Below are 21,720 nucleotides of genomic sequence, written 5' to 3'. Positions count from 1 at the left end.
ACTCAAATTTGGTCCCCAGTTGTCATTATTCACCCGTTCATTATTCTACTGATGTAACATGAGAAAGGCTCCAGAAGCACTGCTTGGAAGAGGAAACAAGAGAGTTGAATGTCTCACCAAAGAATGAACAAATAGCACTGTGCAGTCACAATGATGCCAAACTCTTTTCAAACTATATATTCAATTTCACAATGTAGTGCAGAAATTTTGAATGTAAACTCGTAAATAATTGTGGTCCATTTGAACAATGACAAAGCCTACACAGCATATACCTGTTTAAATGGGTTGGACCTTGGAGTGTTGTTTAGTGTTTGACCTGTGGTGGGCAGTACAACTCATTCGAGCCAGTTCTACGCAATAAACAGACGAAGAAGACGGAGCCCGAAAACTATGACAAGATGGCGGAATATGACAACACGAACGATGTTTCGGTCGCAGAACCTTCTAAACTCTCTGACCTGCTTGAGCGTGGGTGGAAGATATTTGAAGAGGTAGACGGTACAAACGAACCACTTGCCTCTACCAGTATCCAGGTCCGAGTTAAACGCGGTATCAGTATGCTGGAAGAAGCGTCCAGCATGGTGGCCCTGCTCGACCTGTTTAGCCGCAATGAAGAGCTCGAGGAGATAGCCACGGCCGACCTGAAGTACCTGCTGCTGCCAGCTCTGTTAGGAGCCCTGACCATGAAGCAGACCAGTCGAGACAAACGACTGGAGATAGTCCGAGCAGCCCGGGCGTACTTTATGGACTTCTTGAAGAGATGCAGAGAGTATAACATGTCAGACTTTGAACTACCACACGTGACGAATGAAAACGCAGGTCCCGATGAGGCGTCAGAAAATGGATTGGTAACGGTAAGTGGCTGAGACAAGTGATGTGTGCGCAAATGTTATGTAACAATACCATTGGATCACCTACAGGGGCTACTGGGCTGCTACGTTTGTGTATTACAATGTGTCGAAACGTAGAATCAGCATAGCGTTAAGTGTATATTAGAATGCACCATTAAGAAACAGTAGCTGTTTGCAACAGTTTCATCACCACCACCAGCAGCAGCAGCATCACCAGCAGCAGCAGCAGCATCACCAACAAAAGCACCACCAGCAGCAGCAGCATCATCACCAACAACAGCATCAGTAGCAGAGATCAGTGTTGCCAGATCAGATCTACGGTGTCATTCATGACCAATTCAATAAGCCAGAAAACTGGAAGAAAAAAACAAAACTGAAAACCAGTGTAAAACCATTACAAACAGGATATACATTCACTGCATCAAATAACCAGAGATTAAATATTAGATAAACAGGCTGTGCATGTGCAACCCACAAAGGCTGCAGTCAAACAACTAAAAACACAAATTAAGAAAGGCACCTCCAGGCAGCAAGGCCAAGCTCCTCCCTGTGGCAAGGCAAGCGTGTGGCAAGCGTCAGTCAGGTGTCAGGTCTCTGACTAGTTGTGGCACTGGCAGCTCGTGGCACCCACCGACACCCAACTACATATAAGGAGAGGACAAGTGGAGGTATTGTTCGACTTGAAAACGTTATGATAAAGTTTTATATTATAGTAAAAACAATCATTTATTTTAGCCAATTGTTGTAAATGACTATAAAAGTAAGTATTTGGAAAGAGTATATATTTTTCCTTTTTGTTTCAAAACCAGCGAAATCATGCATGAATAAAATGAATGAGCTCGAAGGATGTATACAGAGACGCCCCCGTTCTCTGTACACTTCCTTCAGTTGACTCGACTACGGCAGCTGACCTGTCCAACAAGGGGTGTTCCCAGGAAATGTGGCTCCACCCACTCGGCTTGGGAGCTTCTTTTTTTAATTAATTAATTTATTCTTTATTCAACAATTGCACATGCACAATTTTCTAAAGTGTCAATAAGAGACGACAAAATACATTTAAACTAACATGCCAGGGGTGCCGAACTAGTGACGATGCTGCTGTCCTGGCACCTGATGGACGCCTGCCACAGACCTTCCACAGACCTTCCACAGACCTGCCACAAACCTGCCACAGACCTGCCACAGACTTACCCTGTTGCTGTCTCTCCCTCCAGGGTCATATCACAACCATAAGCCCGAAAATACAACCTGTTAAGCAGTTGTGAAATATGGAGGACCAAAACTGCTTTAATAAATGAATATGGCATTAAATGCACAAATAAGGATATTGAACATAAACAGGGGCCTTCATTAATTGATAAAATGTAAGTATTTATCATTAAGTATTTATAAATGTAATATTTATTCATTAGGAAATGTAAAAAGAAAATTAATTAATATGTTTGGAGAAATGAATAAGTAGAAAAATGCAAAGGGAAAAGAATACAGAAATAAATACATTTTAAGATTAATTAATAAAACTGAAAAATAACATGAGCAGAGTTCAATTTTGGCTCATTTAAGGTGTGCAGAGGTCTGGCAAAGCATCTCCAGTTTGTGCAGCATTTCCATCGATTCACGCAAGTGCCTTTTGATACTGCATCGCCACCACTTGTTTTAGAAATGGGAAACCAAGCTAATGTCTAGCTTGAGTGTTTTTTCTTCTAAATAATCTAAAATATGTTTGATGCAGTCTGCGATCACTAACCAACAGAATGAGCCTTGTGATATCAATTCCAGCGGACAGCCTCCAGCATTGGTAGTTGTGTATTCTTGTAATCACTCCAGAACATTCTCTGAAATAAATCTCTGTTCAAACACAACGTAATCTGTATGCTATAAGATGTAAATCAGAGATATACTTGGAGTCAACTACATGTCAACTACATTTAACTAATACCTAAAACAAATTTGCTGATGTTGCCTGATTCACTGAATCTTTGTTTGTATCTGAATATTATCGTATTTATTTTTCAAACAACAGATACTGAACAGTATAACCTCCCTAAGGGTGCCATTTATTGCTGTTGTATTTGACTGGGTTAATTTGAGCCAGGTATAGCTAATACATTAGCAACTGTGTGTTTTACTGAGACGTCTACCATCTTTTCAAGTAGCAATGGCCACTATGCTCATGGGAACTACTAGAACTACTAAGACTGTTGACCCTTGCAGTCATTAGATCATCTTTTAAAGTGATCTTTTGTGTTTATTTTTTTATTGAGCAGTTATATTTTACATACAATTCACTTGTGCATTCTAGAAATAATAAATAAAGTAATGGGCACAGGTGAAATTTAGAGACGGAGTAATACAAAAATACATATGTGTTTTGAGCGGGGGCCCATAATACCCACATCCTTAACCCAGTCAAGAGATCTTTGAGAATATAAACTGACTTTGCTATCATTCACCTTTTGTCACTGCCTTCATATTAAAACACTTTTATTGTGAAGGTCATGCAGAAAGTATTCAGTTCATATCAACAGTAGCTTTACACCTAAACCCCAGCTGACTGAGCAGAACAGAAAGTAAAGGAATTCCTAGCGGGCGGTGCTGTTTGAGTAATAACAGTGGAAATAGTAACAAGAAAGTGGCTTGTAAGAAATGAGTCTAAAGTGTCGCTAGCAGCATAGTTTGAAAATGAACTGTTATGTGTGCTTCTTGTTTCAGCCTAAACCCTGCACATCAGACCTGGTTTCTATGGCAAAACAGAGACAGGCTAAGATTGAGCGGTACCGACAGAGGAAGGAGCTGGAAGCCAGACTTTCCGATGTACGGAAAGCTGTGGACAGTGGACAAGCCGACGACGAAGTCAGCAGAGATTTCTACCATCTGAATGTCCGGAGATGGGTCAATGTGTGTCTGGAGGAAATAGAGAGCATTGACCAGGAGATGGAGATACTCACAAAGATGGATGGGCTGAAGCAGGGTGCCGCCAAGCAGTCAGCTCAGCCAGCCAGGCCGCCCATGAAACCCTTCATTCTCACCAAGGACGCTGTTCAGGTGAGACTTTGGCTGGGAGACTGACCAGCTGGTACTGAACCAGCCACATGAAGCAATACGTTGACAAAATTAGCAAGGAGAGCTGCTGGTGATGGCATAAGAGAGAGACTGATCAATTGGCCAGTTCATTATGTTTAAACCGATATTGGCTTAATGTTGATGAATCAGTTTCTCTGCAGCCATTGACGTACAAGAGGAATCTCTGATTGTCAGCAAAGTTAATTTGGCTCAAAGATAAACTATCATATCTCCTATAAAACCAAGTTGAACAAAACATTTCCATCAAACGTGCAGGTACCAATCTGGACACCAAGCAGCAGTACTGGTGGTTGATCCTTAACATGCTGTGCAACAATGTGTGATAGAATGTGTTGGTTTCATCCACAGGCTCGAGTGTTCGGGGCTGGTTACCCTAGCCTCGCCACCATGACAGTAGACGAATGGTATGATCAGCACAGGAAACAAGGAGCTATGCCTGACCAGGGGATTCCGAGGAGGGTCGCTGGTGTGGAGGACACCGATGCAAAGGAGATGGAAGAAGAAGATAAAGAGAAGAAGGCTGAAAATGATGATGAGGAGTCTTTGCTGAAAGCCAGAAACTGGGATGACTGGAAAGAAACTCACCGCAGAGGTTATGGAAACCGCCACAACATGGGCTAGTCTTCCTTTCTATTCTGATCAGTCCAGGAAATAAACGGACGTTCCTCACAATTCTGATCCTTAAGACTGTTGTATGAGAAGGTCACCAAACCATGAAACGCACCACCACCAAACAAACCTGTTGAGTTCATTGACACTACTACAGCTGATTTACTGATGTTAGTCATTCACACGGTTTGGTTCAACAGTTCGTTGTGGTATCATGTTTATCAGTGAATCTTTCTAGATATTTTCCATATGGCTGGATAGACGCCAGCCATGACGGCAATGTTTCTGCTTTGTAGTGTGTTTTCCCCTAACACTGTCATCGGGAAATAAAGAGACTGAAAAACCATGGAGTAAGAAAGTCAGTGTACAGAAAGTGGGAAGAATCTGTAAGTATATCCTATCTGTTGCTTTTTTAACTAGCCACTAGCCAACAGTAACATGCCTTTTTATTATGGTGGTTGGGTTTAGCCATTCGTCCGAAAGTTTATTTGACTGGATACATTTTTGTTACTAAAGACGGGCTATAACAAATATTTCATATTTATACAGAAAAAGTAATTACTTATTGCTAGACTCAGCTCCCAGCAGCAGCTGCTCCCCGCTGGGAGACAATTAAATTTAGTTTATTTTGTATAGCCCAAAATCTGAAATTAAAATTTGCCTCCGAGGGCTTTACAGTCTGTACACATACGACACCCTGTCCCAGGACCCCACATCGGATCAGGAAAAACTCCCCCAAAAAATGGGGAAAAAAGGAAGAAACCTTCAGGAGAGCAACAGAGGAGGATCCCTCTCCCCGGATGGACAGAAGCAATAGATGTCATGTGACCAGAATGACCAACGTAACAGAGTTACAGCACATTACATGAATATGGCAGAAATTATTTATATATTGAGTAGTAGACATGGACCACGATCCATGTCAGCAGAAGGCGGTAGAGAGAAGGGGTATGAGCAGGGCCGCCAACACTTCCTCTACACTGCTGGAGGCCCAGGCCGTATTGCTGGGCCCGCTTACAGGGAAGGGAGGCACAGGAGATCCTGAACCAGGACTATACGGAGCAGACTGTCCTTGCTGCAGTAAAGTGGGAGGTTTTCTCAAGAGTCTCTGGTTCTCTGTAACACTTCATCCATGGGGACCGCCAAAGGTTTGCATGGCATTTTGTATTTTGGGTCCTCTCAGCCCTGAGATGGGGCTCACAGTCCAGGTCATCCCACAGGTGGTGGATGTGATGAGGTTGTGGGTCAGTCAAGTTCTTCTTATGACTGGGAAGCCATTTATTTAAGGATCTGGGTTTGTAAATAGAAGTATTGGCATGTTTTAACGGAAAGGGACAAACACAAATAGTTGACACAAAGTTACAAGTTGTAAGTAATAATTAAGATGTGGCGTGTGAATTGTATAATATAGAACACTATTCGCCATTAACTACAAGTTCTTCGAAAGGGAACAAGGAACTAGACAAACCCATTTGCTCAATTTTCATATGCTCATAAACACTGTTTCTTTCAGCCACGTTTCTATTTACATGTCTGGCTTATATACAAATAATACCAATTGTTGATTAATTTTGGTAACCGGAAGTCCCTACACTATTTCTGGGTGCATACCAGCAGCTTGACACGCGGTTAGTGCGTGTCATTCGCCCTCTGAGGAAGGTGAGCTAGCTGTTAGCAGTGCGAAGAAGTCCACAAGGAGAACACACGTCCGTGTACAGTCGGAGGTAGTGTAACGCGAACGTGACTGTTTCTGTCAAGTCTGTGTCTGTCTGCCCTCTCACCCCGTATGGAACCACGAAGGATCTAGGCTAGTTCCGTTAGCCCACTTAGCTAAGTTCAACTTCGGACAGCAGGCGAATCCTGGTTTCATAGGCGGTCTCAAGGGTGATGTTTTGCCGCAGTGTCATTGATATTGCTAAACACCACTAAGGAAGAGGTGGCATAATATATAACGTTAGTTATAAAGGTTATGCTTTGTCATTTTGAATAATGACGTTGGTCTATTATGTAACTTTACTGTAGTCATATCAACTGTCAAAATACCACCCTTGAGGAAAGTTAGCGCCTTAGCGTTATATCATTCACGTTATGGTTATCGCATTTTAATGCTGTTATATCAATAAAACGATACACTGAAGGGACTAAGTTACAATCCATACGTAAAGGTGTGTATTATTAGTATTATGATATGTGCTGTGTTGCCGCTGCTCATCGTTCCTGCATGTGAGCTAAAATAGGACCAGTCCAGTTACGTTCTCTTGCGCCTCTATTCACGTCATTGCGGTGCATGCTAGCGGCTAGCCGCGACCAGGAAGCACGAATGGAGCTTGACATACTTGAGTACATTTTTTTATGTACGTTTCATATAGATAATAACAACAATAAAAACATTTTGACATACATTTTCTAGGTGCACAAATATTTATAAATGCATAAATGACAAAATATGTAAATGAAATAGTAAGAAAACAAAATAACAACTTTTTCAGTGAAAAAAAAAGAAAAAAGACTGATTGCAGGCAATGCAGATCTTCACACAATAAAGGCAGACTGGGAATTTAAAGTAGTACAAATGATTTGTTAGTCAATCCTTAAACAAATTAGAATAATAATATGGCCAAATCTGAAAGTTTCAAAGATCCACAGAGCTGGACATCATCAGCATCGCAGTGATATGTGCTTTAGAGATTGTCTGTTCTTTATTCTTTCAATGTAGAACATCAGCCAGCCCTGTGAGTGAGCGCAGATTCAATTCAGCATTTTGGATAAATCTGCCAGATTTATATCATATTGGGTATACATGTTCATTAATGTGCGTTGTCCCTAATAAAGAAGTAACTAGGAGACACAGCCAAACTGGTGGTATAATATGCATTACAGGACACATTTGAAGGGAATATTAAACAGATCTCAGGAGGACTGACTGATTCAGCTCATGAAGGAGACTTTGAAGGGCTTTTATTTTGTAATTCAACATTAGAATGTCTTGATTGTCTCTGAGTGACATCTTGAGGTGGTCTACTATTAATATGAAGTGGAATTAGTTTATAACTGGGGGTCATTTCCTTTCAAATATAATCTGAAATTAGAAATAAATTAATTTGAAGTCGGCTCATGAAGGAGACTTTAAAGGGCTTTTAGTTTGTAATTCAACATCAGAATGTCTTGATTGTCTCTGAGTGACTTCTTGAGGTAGTCTACTATTAATATTAAGTGGAATTAGTTTATAACTATGAACAGAATGTCCTTGGAATACAGTTTGCCTTCACCGGAAGCTCTTATTTTGAAGTCGGTTCCTACACGCTCGTACCGTAATGCTTAGTACAAACGCGTCCCGAAAAATTACGTGCACGACTGGCCCGACTGTGTTTTTCAAAGTGGAGGCTGGCCGGACCGCAGTGTTTTAATGGACCTTCTGCAAATGACTGTATCCACCGACATGTGAACTCATTCTACTATTGGGGAAAAAGAAATATATATATATATATATATATATATATATATATATATATATATATATATATATATATATATATATATATATATATATAGACTTATTTTAGTGACCCTCCCCAAACTCTACCTGTTTTTAAGTGGTACAAAATGGTCACATTTAGCCCCAAATATGTGTAAAAAATGGTATCAGCTAAACAATTTATGAGACATTATTGAGCCTTCATACACTGGAAGCTGAAAAGATGCCTAATAAATCACAATGTTTATTATAGATTTATCACAGTGAATCTCAGAATAATCATCATCCCAGCTTGACTGTTTTTTGAGTCACAGGATGTTACAGCTGTCTAAATATATATATCAAGAGTATGGCTGTGTTAACAGGCTATGTTGTAGGTTACAGAGTTGTGTAATGTTGTTGTTGCTATTTAGGTTAATTTATTACATGTGTATTACAACACAAGGTTGCACAAGGAAAGGCAGTCATTGTCCCTCCAGTAGTACATTCCTGTAGTGCAGGGGTATCAAACTCATTTTAGTTAAGGGGCCACATACTGCCCATTTTGACCACGACATCACGTCTTGGCTAAGCCCAACTAAGTGATTTGCTTCATTCTACTTTTAGTAAAAAAACAACCTGCAGCCAGATCCGCCGGTGTGCCGGGTTAACGAGTGACAGCGTGAACTGAACCAGACCGGGGGGTTACGGCATGTTTCATAACGTTACGTTTTTTTCCAAGCAAGACTGAACTGTAAATGAACAAAAAGTAACTTTAACGACAATACACAAGCCAAACACATTGGCTAATGTGATAGCAAGCTGACTAGCTTCCATTAAAAACAAGTTTGAGGGAAATGAAGACGCTGTAGACATCTTAACGCTGATTGGCCAAGACTCGACACGTCACATCAAAGATCTTTTATTTTTGCTAAGATCACAACCTCAGCTTTTCTCGTGTCTCACTCCAATCTCAGAAACGCTGTCCGGCCAGTTGCTCTGCACTTTTTTCTTTTCTTTCCGCGACTTATTGACTGCCGTAATAGTCGCGGGACACAACGAATCGATAATGAAATTTGTTGCCAACTCTTTTGATAATCGATTTTAGCGATTCATTGTTGCAGCCCTATGCTCCGCATTATACAAGATAACACACTCTGTCTGTCTGTAGATGCCAGGTGCTGGTCCATGGGTGTGAGCCGACTGGATGTATTTTACAGAAGGCTGCTCCTCACCAAACTCTTCATTGGGGGATGGGGGAAGCCTGAAGACCTCAAGAGGTACGGAAAACAAGAACACAATACAGCTATAAATATCAGGAGAGTAGAGAAGCTCGTCATTGATAATATAAATCCTTATATTCTGCAGATATTTTCCATTACTCTTCATGTCTATGAAAGTTCAGGTTAGCAAGGTCAGTATAACACAGCTATGCAGCTGGAGGTGGTTGTGTCTATGAAATGTCCAGTTCTCAAGGGAAGTCAGTCACACGCCTGCGCACTTCAACACTCACAACTGTTTATCAGTATGTTGACATTAGTGAAGCAGACTGGTCGTTGCACGTTCCAGTCTTGTGAGAAAAGATGAGAACACAGGATTCTCCTCCTCTTGACAGGATAGAGCCAATCAGATGTTAGGACGAGGCGAGACGAACCTGTGATGATAACATGTGTATGAAAGGCCCCACTTCCGTTGGTGGGGCATTTGTTCTGCCCAATCTGCGTGTTGGCTGTACCACTCACTGCTTTTGCAATTGCAGCACTTACTACTTTGCTTGTGATCATTTAGTAAATAAATATAGAGAACGAGAGAAGTTGTTGAACTGAGTTCTTCCGGAGGCTACACCAGGCATCCAATAATTAGCATGCATTAACATCATCACATACAACTCTTTCTGGAGGATCTCCAAGTGCTCGTTGGGCAGCTAGGAGGTGTAGTCCCACCTGCATGTCCCTGTTGTCGTATAATATAATAATAGGAAAACGGGGGGACAAAACATACAAAATATAGGTAGCACTACAGTAATATACGTAAATACATTACAAGTAGTCAGGGGTCGCCGCACATAGAATCGAGTATAGAATCCGTCTCAGCTCAATAGAATGAATGTGAAAACGCCAAATTAAGTGCTTTAATGAAATAATAATCATACATCACTTCCATAAGGATGTTCTCCGCAGACAGATCTCAGGCAATTTAATTTTCCTTGCAGTTCAAGCTGCATGCAAAATGATTTCATTTTGTGACAATTTCTCATGATTTTAGATTTGAGGTCACACGGGCCAGCCAGTTCAATGCTGTTGTGGAATCAGTGATGGAACAGACAGTACTGGTGTTACACTGATTTGTTCTCCCTTCTTGGTGTTGTACAGAATCTTTGAGTTCCGTAAGATCATTGGAGACAGAGAGAGGTGTAGGTCTCTGGTGCCTGAAGACTATCCAGTTCACATAAACAAGGTACTCAATAGGTTCCCGCTTCACTGCTCACTAGTATAACTAGTTTTGTATTCTCACGTGCGTGTGTTTCTGTCTGTCTGTCTGTCTGTCTGTCTGTTTGTCTTTTATGTCCAGACGGAGGAGCACATTGACTGTCACATCCACGATGGGTTCTTCATCTCTCCTCTGGAGCACCTGGTTCCTGGAATCCTGCCAGCAGAGGCTGTCAAAGCCAGGTACAGAACCTGATGTCGTCCTCTACTATGTGCAGGAATGCTGAAGTTATATTTAAAGAAACCCTTGTAGGAGCGCAGGAATGAACGCAGCACACACAACTTCTCTGTTTGGCTGCATGGGGGTGTAACCGTTTAATGCTGCTCACACAAGCATTTCACCCCATGACACTGACAACCAGTCACCTTTAACCCCTCAACACCACAATGTTACTATGGCTACGATACCTGCTCTTAAAGGGGCAGTCACCCGTATCGTCAGCCAGCCCACTAGTCCTGTGAATTATCACATCTTAAGTCCTCATCGGCACTTTACTGGTCACAATAGTGACATCTTTTTAAAATGTTCTCTATTAGAGATGCACCGATCGATCAACTGCTCAACGAAGCCGGCTCGTTTTCTGCTGGTTGGCCGATCAGTCGTATATTTCCGAGTTTTATGTTGGCACAAAGTGGCATAGACCATAATGTCACAGTCTCTTAAGTGCAAGTCACAATTTGTCCAACTGCAGGTTCATAATAAGCTGAGGAAAAACAATTAACTTAATCAAACACATGTTACATTATAATTCATTCTCGTCATGCTGCTCAGGGTAATCACTCTGGTTGGTTTCAGGTTCCAGTTCATAGTTCCCAAGAGGTGGCAGAAGAACAGACCAGTATGCATTCACTTGGCAGGGACCGGAGACCATGTAAGACTCTGAACTTTTTAACCTCAACAAAACCTAAACGTGTACAATTCCCTGATGTGTGTGTGTGTGTGTGTGTGTGTGTGTAGTCTTTCTGGCGTCGGCGGACCCTAATGGCTCGGCCCATGGTCAAAGAGGCAGGAATGGCTTCACTGCTTTTGGAGAACCCTTATTATATCCTTACATTGTATTTTTTTCACACCTGCTTCCCTCCTGTTGAAACAACATCCAGACTTGCAGCGCACTGACACCAAAAAACCAACAACTCTCTTTGCACTGCCTCATTTGAGTGAAACTCTCTCCCACGCACTCTGTGCTAGGCACCAAAATACCACACAAACGGGCAAAGCCAATTCCAAGGTCAAGACGGACCAAAGGTTGGAGCACTGCGAGCACAGTATAGGTCCCTAAATTCTACTTTCCCCTTTCTGTTAGATTCCAGGCTGAAATGGCACTGATGACATCACTTTGACATCATCTGGGTTAGTTCTCAGACCTGACAAAGATCCAGGAGAGATTAAACTACTGTTTCCACTTTACACATGACGATCAAGTCAGACAGTGGTACTCCTCAAGACTTGTAAACTGATCGTCATCTGTGAAGTCAGTGAAGCGGTCCTTCTTTTTTTTTTAAACAATGTATTTATTGATTTTCAGTCTGCAAGTCACACCAAATTGAATATCAACAAAACAATACACAGCAAACATTTTCACCCTGTTCCCCCTCCCATAATAATAAAGTAACTAAATAATAGTTAAATTAAAAACATATAATAAAAAGAAACATAAAAATATATACTTTACAAACTGAATAATGGGTGTTTTTTGTTGTTGTTTTTCCTACTAGTCAATGTACATAATCAGACAGTTGTCCTACTCCCCTTGATCATCTTTTCCATTGACATGTTTGAGGCCATTTCTTTAACCCACATACCAATTCTTGGGCCATCAACACTTCTCCAATTAAGGGCAATTATACGTTTAGCTTGTAATATACACATATCTATGAATCTGGACTCTTTGCTTGGTAGAAGTGGTATGATATACACCAAGAATAAAAAGCTTGGGAGTCAATGGTAATTTCTTTGATAAAATTTGATCAATCATATTAACAACATCTTGCCAGAAGGTTTTCACTTTCCCACATTCCCATATACAATATAACAGTGCCCCCTTGCCTCATCACACTTAATACAGGTATCAGGAATATTATCATTAAACTTATGCAATTTCACAGGAGTTATATATGTACGCATCAGCCATTTATACTGTAAAAGGAAGCGGCCCTTTTTAAGTGTGTGTGTTCAGTGTTTATACTAATGCTTTGGAAACACAGTAATTGATGAAGACAATACGAGTGTGTTTTGGTGGGGGGGAAAGCACATGAATCAATGTATATGAAAGATGATACGTTATTGCCTGCATCGGGCACACATTTTGGAACTGGCTAAAGGAAAGAATTCAGAAATCTGTTCAGAGTTCCATATCTCCATATCTGTTACATATCTTCATCTGATGTATGCTGTCTGTGAACATTGTTTTATTCCTTGACTCAACTTGTACATGGATATCGTAAACCTAAAGACCAACTGTAAGTTAACCATTCACACAGTGTGTGTCTGTGTGTGTGTGTGTGTGTGTGTGTGTGTGTGTGTGTGTGTGTGTGTGTGTGTGTGTGTGTGTGTGTGTGTGTGTGTGTGTGTGTGTGTGTGTGAAAAGACACTTGACCTCAAATTGCTCTTGTAGCTGTGTCTACAGTGTGTATATGAATGTTAGTTTCTCCTGACAGGTTAGCCACTGCCATCAGTGTATGAATAGGTGTTAAAGTGCTTCTGTCGCAAACTAAAAACACATATTTTTCGACTACACCTTGAATAAGGAAAATAGCACCGTAGTAGCACTTAAATGGCACTTACTGATAACACTTTGTCGTTTAACTTTATTGAAGAAATGTTATGTTGTTCTGAGTTTGTACTCATGTAAGTCTCTTTGGATAAAAGCGTCAGCTAAATGTAATATAATGAGTTGTCGGAAGACTAGAAAAGCGCTATACAAGTACAGTCTATTTACCATAACTCCGAAGCTCTAATGGAAGTAGTTTATTGAAGTCGCCTCAAGTCAGTGTAGTTTATATAGTCCAGTATTACAACTCACACATTTGCCTCAGTTGGCTTTATCTGTGCATCATAGGACACTAACAGGGCATGAAGGTAAGATACTGAGACTTGTCCTTTACATCTGGGATGAATTCAGTGTAAAGTAAAACGGTACATTATTTTTGAGTATTCCAGGCGCTCCAGTCTAAAGAATGTGTCCGACCTGTTTGTGATGGGTGGGGCTTTGATCCTGGAGTCAACAGTGCTTCTACGGTGGCTGGAGAGAGAAGGTTACTGGCCACTAGGAATGACTGGAATCTCCATGGGAGGATATGTGAGTCACCAAAACAGACATTTTCTCTATTAAAGTAAATATTTTACATCAAGTCTGCTTACAAATACAATAGTATACAATATAATCCACAGACCCAGAAATTGTCTTTTCATGAAGTCTTGTGTGTCTTTGTCCAGATGGCATCCCTGGCAGTGACCAACTGGCCAAAGCCCATCCCTCTGATTCCCTGTTTGTCCTGGTCCACTGCCTCTAGTGTCTTCACCACGGTAACCATCTGACGTAGATCAATAAGGAGGCATTATGTTTTTAGAGCAGCCCTAAAGATGACATTATGACCAAATATTGTAGTGTTTTCCTCACCTCACTGGTTGATAGGAGCTGTGACAGTGTGCGATCCAACTGCAATCAACCCGTACAAACAAGGAATAATGATCTTCATATTATCAGCTCTAATGATATCCATATTACACTACAGATTGGCTATACTTTGTGAAATGACGTCATTCTGGTGCGACTGGACCAATACCCAATTGATTTAGCTAGTTGTCGGTTTTCCCATGAACATAAGCTCTGTACCCCTGGTCTCAAGTTTGCAGAGATATTATAAATCTGTGCTATTAATAGATTCATATTGTGTTTTTTTTTGGTATTATATTTACTTAACTAATAACTGGCCAGAGTGGTTCACTCTCATTTATAGTTATACAAACAAAACAATTTGTGCAATATGTATATCGGTGTACAGTGGTGGAGGATTAATTGGCTGCTGCACAGGCTTTGTTGAATAGCCGTTAAGTGCATACTGGTCCATGAGAGTTCCCCACTGGTTAACTCACAGCCTCTGCTCTGCTCTCATATAAGGTGGTTAGAGCTGATAATGCTGCCCCTATCAACAGTGTCGTTGTGTAGGCGTAGCACCTACCCTCTAGTTCTCCCTCAGGTTAGCTCTTGCAGCATGTTTGTATTGCTAGTGCTGTTAGCACCATTAGCTATGAGCCCTCATGCTGAGGGACTCAAAATGCTCCCAGTCTCGTATCAAGATAGCTTGTGTGTGTGTGTGTGTGTGTGTGTGTGTGTGTGTGTGTGTGTGTAGGGAGTGCTGAGCAAAGCTGTGAAGTGGACAGAGCTGGAGAAGCAGTATGCCATTAACTCAGTGTATGAAGAAGAGATCATCAAGCTGTTGGACTACTGTGGGGTGTGTTATCCTTCTACTTTGTATTACTTTCTCATACTCTCACAAATAAATTATAAGAATTTGTATTTCTCATTTCAACCAGGGTGGAACAATTGTCTAGAATGTTACAGTTTTGGCTATTTAAAATGGTAATGAGTTAATAAATGTGGAAACAATATGTACTAAAAAGAGAAGTAGAGTTATAAGTGTATTAATCACAAGATAATGTTTCAGTTATGACTAGAAAACGTACATACTCAACAAAGGTATTCATTTTTTTGTTGTAGCTTCGTGCTACTGTTTTGTGTCAACATGAAATTACACTGTTTCCAATTACACATTGGAAATCTTTAAGTTCTGTTGAGTCATTGGACGATTGCCATTTGCCATTGTTACAATCAAATCCATCAGATTTTTTTATTTATAATAAACGTTTCTTCAGTTAGAATTGTCTCTTTGGGGAAACACCAAGAAGCAGAGCAGCAATGAGGATTCTGTTGGAGAACTTACCAAACACATGCATGAACACATATGAGCATTAATATGTACATTGTATCTGTCTGCATTTATCAGGCTGATTCCTTTAAGATGGGTCCCGATTTTTCCAAGAATGTGGACTCTTTGGAGCACCTGTTGGGCCTGTCTGGAGATGTCAGAGCGTCAGTGGGTCAGAACTCCAAAGCTGGAGGAAAAGCGGAGGCTGGACGAGGCCTGTTGATTGGTGCAGGCCCTGAAGGGGGCGGGGCGAGAGTAGACCAATTGTTTTCATCTGGGAACAGCAATGGGAGGAGTTTGGGCACACCAAGGTAATCAATTTAAGTTGTTGTGAATAAAAGCTGCTGAATATGTTCTTTGCAGTTGATTAATTACAAATATCACGTTGTACTACTTAAAAAATACCCTACTTGGTAAATACGGTTTGTCTGGACTGATCCAGAAATATATCGATATTTTTAATTACAGGTTTTGCACCTTTCATATAATTATGCGTTGCGAAGATAATACTTTACTCATACATCGTTTACAATACTATGCAGCAAGTAAACCTGCATTACGTTTGAGTTAAATTTAGTTTTTAATTTGTTTGTTAAACTAACTCTGTCGAATGATTTCTTAGAAGCCTTCATGCAAACGGCACACTGCATGGGAAGAAGACTGATTTAGCCAAATGCTATCGGCCATCGTTACATAGAGAGTCTATAAGCTTCATGAAGGCAGTGATGGATGAATGCACACATATGGCCAACTTTTCTGGTAAGTTTGAATGCAGACATACCCATATGAAAATTATTCTTATTGCTACCATAATGTAAATAGGACTGACAAAAGCAAATATAACTAAAAAAATGTATCTATCCTCGTCAGCAACATCAATGTGCTATGTTTTGACTTGACAGCAGCAGGACACGACTCTAAAGCCTAGTTTATGGTTCTCTGTCACGTCGACAGCGTACCTACGCCATCGACGTGACGCCGTCGTTGAGCATTCGAAGTTCTGCGTCGAGGGACCGTGTTGCTCTGCAATTACCGCCATGCCACCAGGGGGGTGTGCCTGTGTTGCTGTGTGGTTTCAGGGGTTATAGCCGAATTCCGGTCACAGTAAACAATGGCGACCAAGTTGGAGCGGCTGCATTAAAGTTGGAGCTCATCAATATTGAAGAGCAAATGCTTATATTGCAAATGTTGAAGCGCAGGCGACAGAGAAGACGTTTGCGGAGGTGGTCTGTACGACCACTAAACCGGTCGAGGCTGGGAAAAAGCAACTGCCGGAAATTACGTTCTGAGCGGACCAATCACAGCGCTTGCGGTCCGCGTCAACGCGACGCGTAGTTAGGATTTTTTGGAGGTGCGCGTCAGGCTACGGCGTAGGGGTCTGCGTCGACGGCGTAGCTACGGCGTAGGTACGCTGTCGACCTGACGGAGAACCATAAACTAGGCTTAACAACCTGTACTGCTGCTTCTATCCCCAAAGGCTCTGACAACAAGTACAGTACACGTCGTATATAATACTGGCAGAAGTATTGATTCTTACCCAAAATAGAAAGTAATGCACGGGTATCAGCTTGTATCAGTTTGAACTGGCATTGCCTAATATAACTCCACACTACGGGGGAGGAGAGATACTTAGTGGAGTTCTCCAGCCAAGGAGAGAATCTGAGGAGGACTAGCTACATATTTAAACTGATGTCATGTGAGTCCATGGACGACTTAGGAGGGCAGCTATGCCTGATGAGTCTTAAGCATCCAGTCATACGGACCAAATATCTCTTTATCACAGACAGATACCATAAGACACGTCGGTCACAGTGGTAGAAACCACATGTTGGCAAGGCTAAACCAGAAATATTGGATTACTGGCACCAGTGTAGCTAAAAGAAAGATCTTGTCAAAATGTGTGGTATGTTGACTGATATGAGGAGCCCCAGGCATACAGACAGCAGATATGCTGCAAGGGTATCTTGAGACGAAGCACCATTTACCTTAGTTGGAGTAGACTGCTTTGGTCCATTTGATTAAAAAACAGAAAAGATCTAGAGTTACATTCCCTATTAGAGCTGTACATATTGAGGTAGCAACTGATTCATTCATCAACGAATTAATCAGTTGCTCACAGTGCTTCACAGCAAGATGAGAACAAGTCAAAGAACTCTGCTCTTATACAATTGGTGCCAATCGACAGTTAAGGTCATTGGAATAACAGAATCATTCTTAGATCCATAAGGAGCTGCGGCAGAGATATAAAGTGAGCATTTAATCCTCCAACTGTAAGCCATCACCGCTCCATTAGGGAGAACTTCAAGAAGAACAAGAACTGATGAGGACAGTACTACTACTACTCTGGAAAGTAGAAGCTATTACTGATAGCAGACACCAAAGTATCATGAACCACTCAGCACTGGAGAGAGTTATTATATCTGTTCCAGATAGGAGAGGACCTGTGCAACAAGTAAAGACCAGGACAAGCTGTCTGGACAGGCCTGTCACAAAGATGCCAACGAGCCTGACAGATACTTCTGTTTTGACAGGGCATTTCAAATACAATAAACAATGCATTCAAAATAATAACACAAATCTAAAGAAGAAAAAAATAGACAAAAAAATTATAATAATAGAACAAATAAGACATGTTGGAAATATGTGCAGCAAGTGAGCAATATAAGTGTGAGCTAAACCATGAAGTGCTTTAAAGGTCAGAAGTAAAATCTTACAATCTGTTCTAAAACATACTGGTAACCAGTGAAAACAGGGCTGATAGGATCTTGTCGTCTAGTATTTGTTAAAAACCAAACAGCAGCGTTTTATACCAGCTCAAGGCATGAAATATATTTGGGCCTCAAATACAATAACGGTGCTTAATATTGTGTGATGCATAAGATATATAATGTATGTTCCAGTAGCAATTATACAGAAATTAAGGAGATCTGTCCTTCCCTCCGTCCTAGTCCCTGTAGACACCAGTCTCATTATCGTGGTCCAGGCCAAAGAGGATGCCTACATCCCTCGTACAGGGGTCCTCAGTCTGCAAGAGATCTGGCCAGGATGTGAAGTCAGATATCTGAATGGAGGACACATCAGTGCATACCTGTTTAAACAGAACATCTTCAGGTAAACTACCGACTATACCGAGGTATCAGGTGTGTGAGGTATATCTGTGTGGGTATTGATATGCAGCTTTCACCGAGTCAAATTCCTCATATGTTCAATGTACCTGGCAATAAACACTTCTGATTCTGATTGGTCAAGTCTTGCCAGTCAACTGATCGTCGAAAGCTTTTAAAATAACAAAATAATGGGGGGACTTTCATTGTGAAGAATTTATAGGAATGTGTTTATCACAGAATTAGCGGAGCTTTGTTACTCTTCCATGAAACAAGTCTACAAATACTGTAGGGCAGCAAGAATATCATTGTGAAGAATTTCCCCAAATACATATCCGATCAGGCAGGTCGTATTTAAGTGTAGAGTGTGGGAACATAGTTCATGTGGCGCATCTGATCACAAAAGTCGCATTGCAAAGACAAGTGTAACCACATATAGCTGCTTCTTCAGATCATATCAATATTTAAATCTTACCACTTTAATAGTTCTTACCTGCTGAGCAGGTAGCTTGTGAAAAACAAGATGAACAAATGTATGAAGGGTACACATGTATCATATTGTCTACCGTCATTTACAAGAACGAGGGTAGAATTCTTGTTGCATGGAAACAATTAAACTAACTTGAGGTGGTAAAATCCTAGACTGTGTTTTACATTCTTTTTGTATTTGTTCTTGTCTTTGTCCTGCCACATTTTGCTGTGTCGTTGTTTGAGAATTGATTGCGTGTCTGTTTTATTTCCAGACGGGCCATATATGATACGTTCGACAGATTCTGCCTGAAGTATCCCAACATGCACTAGCCATGGCAGGCGGAAGCCCTTTCCTCCATTGAACAGCACCAGGATCAGTGGCTGGACATTGCGGTCCCTAAACCAGAAGCCTCGCTTTCTAATTATTATATCAGATAATTATAGAAAGTGACTAAAAGTGTAAAGAAATCAAAAATATGATGTGGTTGTTAAACTAGCACTCCTTTAGGCCTTTAGTTTCACTTTACTAAAGTGGACTTTAACCCTGTGGCATTCTCCTGTTTTCACTGGTCCACTGTTATCAATATTTTACCTGGAGAAACTCTGGATAGGACACGCAGCCCATAATATTGTATTAATTGACCTACATGTACACGCAAGGGAATCATAGGAAACAATGCAGCTTGTCATTTAGTCTCATAGATACCAGCCTCACTGTTTACAATTTACTCTCCTTCAGTGGTCAGCTACTGCTAATACCCAACCTTTCTACGGTCTCTACTTCACATTAAAAGTGTGACAGGCTTTATTTATTTATAAAGCAGTATTACTAGATTTTTTGAGCTCTTGGGAGCAGCAGAAGGATCTGTAAACATAACTGGACTTATCACCTTATAATGTTTTTAAACTGTAAGCTCTCTTTTCACCAAAGAAAAAGATTTGGCTCTTTATGGTGTTCTTCTCTCTGTGCCTCTCTGCTGTGTACAGTTACCTTTTTCACTGAGACTCATGCCTGCTGTGGCTGGATACAAGCTTGATAGGAGCAGTGAGACTAAGCCAAACATGCACACAACACACTTCAATATATGACATAAATGCCTGTCGATCTAGGATAGGGATTACCATGTCCCTATAGTTTAAATTATAAAAAGGCTCCCAATTTCTTCAATTAAATTTAGTTGATGGACCTTTTTTTTCTTTTCACTTTGTTGAATAAAAGAAATCTGAAGTCGAACAGGATATGTCCATCAAACAAGCGTCTGGCTAAGACAGTCACACAAAATTGAGGAAGGGACTCCAAATATGGCTGGTTTGCGTGAGGGGACACTTTCTGTTCAATGTTAGAATCTGAGAGTGTACACTAACAGTGACAAATAAATAAAGTAGATTCTGATTGGGAGTGCAATCGCTTGCGGCTCAACGACTGTAGCAAATGGGAGTGGGCATTGTTGGATCTGACTGAAGCCATGGGAGAAGTGTAGAGACATTTTTACCCAGGAGGCAATATTTTACCCAAGCCAAATTTGTCCAATGTGGAAAAAAGACTTTCTCCGCAACCATATATGGCCCTGATCTAATGATCAGGGCCATAACACACTAGTAGTTTTTCTAATGTATTTGAAAGAAAAGTCAAAAGAGACCTGAGATATGTCAAAGAGTTATTTTTGTATTAACAGAATGCTAGACAGAAGTACGAATAATGTTGTATTTTCCTGTGTGGCTTCATGATGGTGCTGATGTCTCACTGTTACTATGAATAAATGCAGTGATGAAAAGAACATTGTTTAAATTGGTTCAATGTCCGTAACATGATGGTGCAGCATGGGGGTCAGGTAAAGTGCAGAGCAGCAGTCTGGGATTTGACTACCGGTGGCTCAGCTAATCAAAACTAATCAACTTACATGCACATTCTTCATGTTTGTGTCTGTCTGCACCTTCACAAGTAGTCCTCATCGCCGTAGCGCCATGTTGTGGTAGCTATTGAGAAAGGGTGAGAAACGGAAAGAAAAAAACAGCAAACTAACAACTTTATCTTATTATTGTTTGGGTTCATTGTCCCATTTTGATGACCAGGCAAGGTCAAAATGAGCTGTCTCTGTGTCTATTCATACACTTAAAACAGGACAATATGATACATTCTCCACCACAGTAATAATCACACCTGTTGTCCTCTGGGGTCAAAAATGACCCTGTCTGTTTTGACTGTTATTTAAAGAATATGAAGTGGATACTTCCTCTAATTCTGTGTTACACCTTAATAACAATTTAATTCAAACGTTCCTCCCCTTCTCCAATCGTTTTCCTCTGGGGCCGGTTTTTCCAAAAGTAATCTGATCGGATTGGATCAAATCTTGAAAATGGGTTTTTCAAAAGAAAAAAAGGATTCAGAAATTGGATTGGATCACGTAATCCAATTTTGTTGTTAATCCGGATCAAACCTTGAGTTTGGGTTTTTCAAAACTTTTGGGTAGGATTGGGATCCCAAAAATCAGGATTAAACTGATCCCAGCAGGAGAGTGGATTCATTGTGGGTATCAGTAATAAAACTAGGTAACTAAAATTGGTTAGTTAAATAATACAACATCTATATCATGCATTTTACAGTATTTATATTTATTCATCAATTTCACTTGAATTGTTCAACAGGAAGTACATACAAGTAGGTAGGCTATGTAGGCTAGCAACCTTTCAGTACAGCAAATTATAAATTATAAATATTTCGGCCCCAT

General features: G+C 40.7%; 2 protein-coding genes across 2 annotated transcripts; both read left to right on the top strand.

The window, feature by feature from the left end:
• Positions 1-398: 398 nt before the first annotated feature.
• igbp1 (immunoglobulin (CD79A) binding protein 1) lies at positions 399-4,883 on the top strand (the record flags this gene model as incomplete). The annotated part of the gene is made up of 3 exons (XM_079228370.1): positions 399-854; positions 3,564-3,896; positions 4,284-4,883. The coding sequence occupies 3 exons, from the start codon at positions 399-401 to the stop codon at positions 4,554-4,556; spliced, it is 1,062 nt and encodes a 353-aa protein (XP_079084496.1). The 3' UTR covers positions 4,557-4,883.
• A 1,362-nt stretch (positions 4,884-6,245) lies between these two features.
• Positions 6,246-20,830, top strand: abhd18 (abhydrolase domain containing 18). Its single transcript, XM_079229147.1, has 14 exons — positions 6,246-6,268; positions 9,170-9,278; positions 10,371-10,455; positions 10,570-10,670; positions 11,284-11,359; positions 11,446-11,543; positions 12,912-12,947; positions 13,648-13,786; positions 13,924-14,013; positions 14,841-14,942; positions 15,495-15,727; positions 16,039-16,175; positions 18,365-18,527; positions 19,264-20,830. The coding sequence occupies exons 2-14, from the start codon at positions 9,187-9,189 to the stop codon at positions 19,319-19,321; spliced, it is 1,410 nt and encodes a 469-aa protein (XP_079085273.1). The 5' UTR covers positions 6,246-6,268; positions 9,170-9,186; the 3' UTR covers positions 19,322-20,830.
• The last annotated feature ends 890 nt before the right edge of the window (positions 20,831-21,720 follow it).

This window comes from Taurulus bubalis (genome assembly GCF_910589615.1).
Source record: "Taurulus bubalis genome assembly, chromosome: 13".
NCBI classification, from domain to species: Eukaryota; Metazoa; Chordata; class Actinopteri; order Perciformes; family Cottidae; genus Taurulus; species Taurulus bubalis.
The sequence above is the reverse complement of the archived record's forward strand: the minus strand, read 5'-3'. Positions and strand labels throughout refer to the sequence as shown.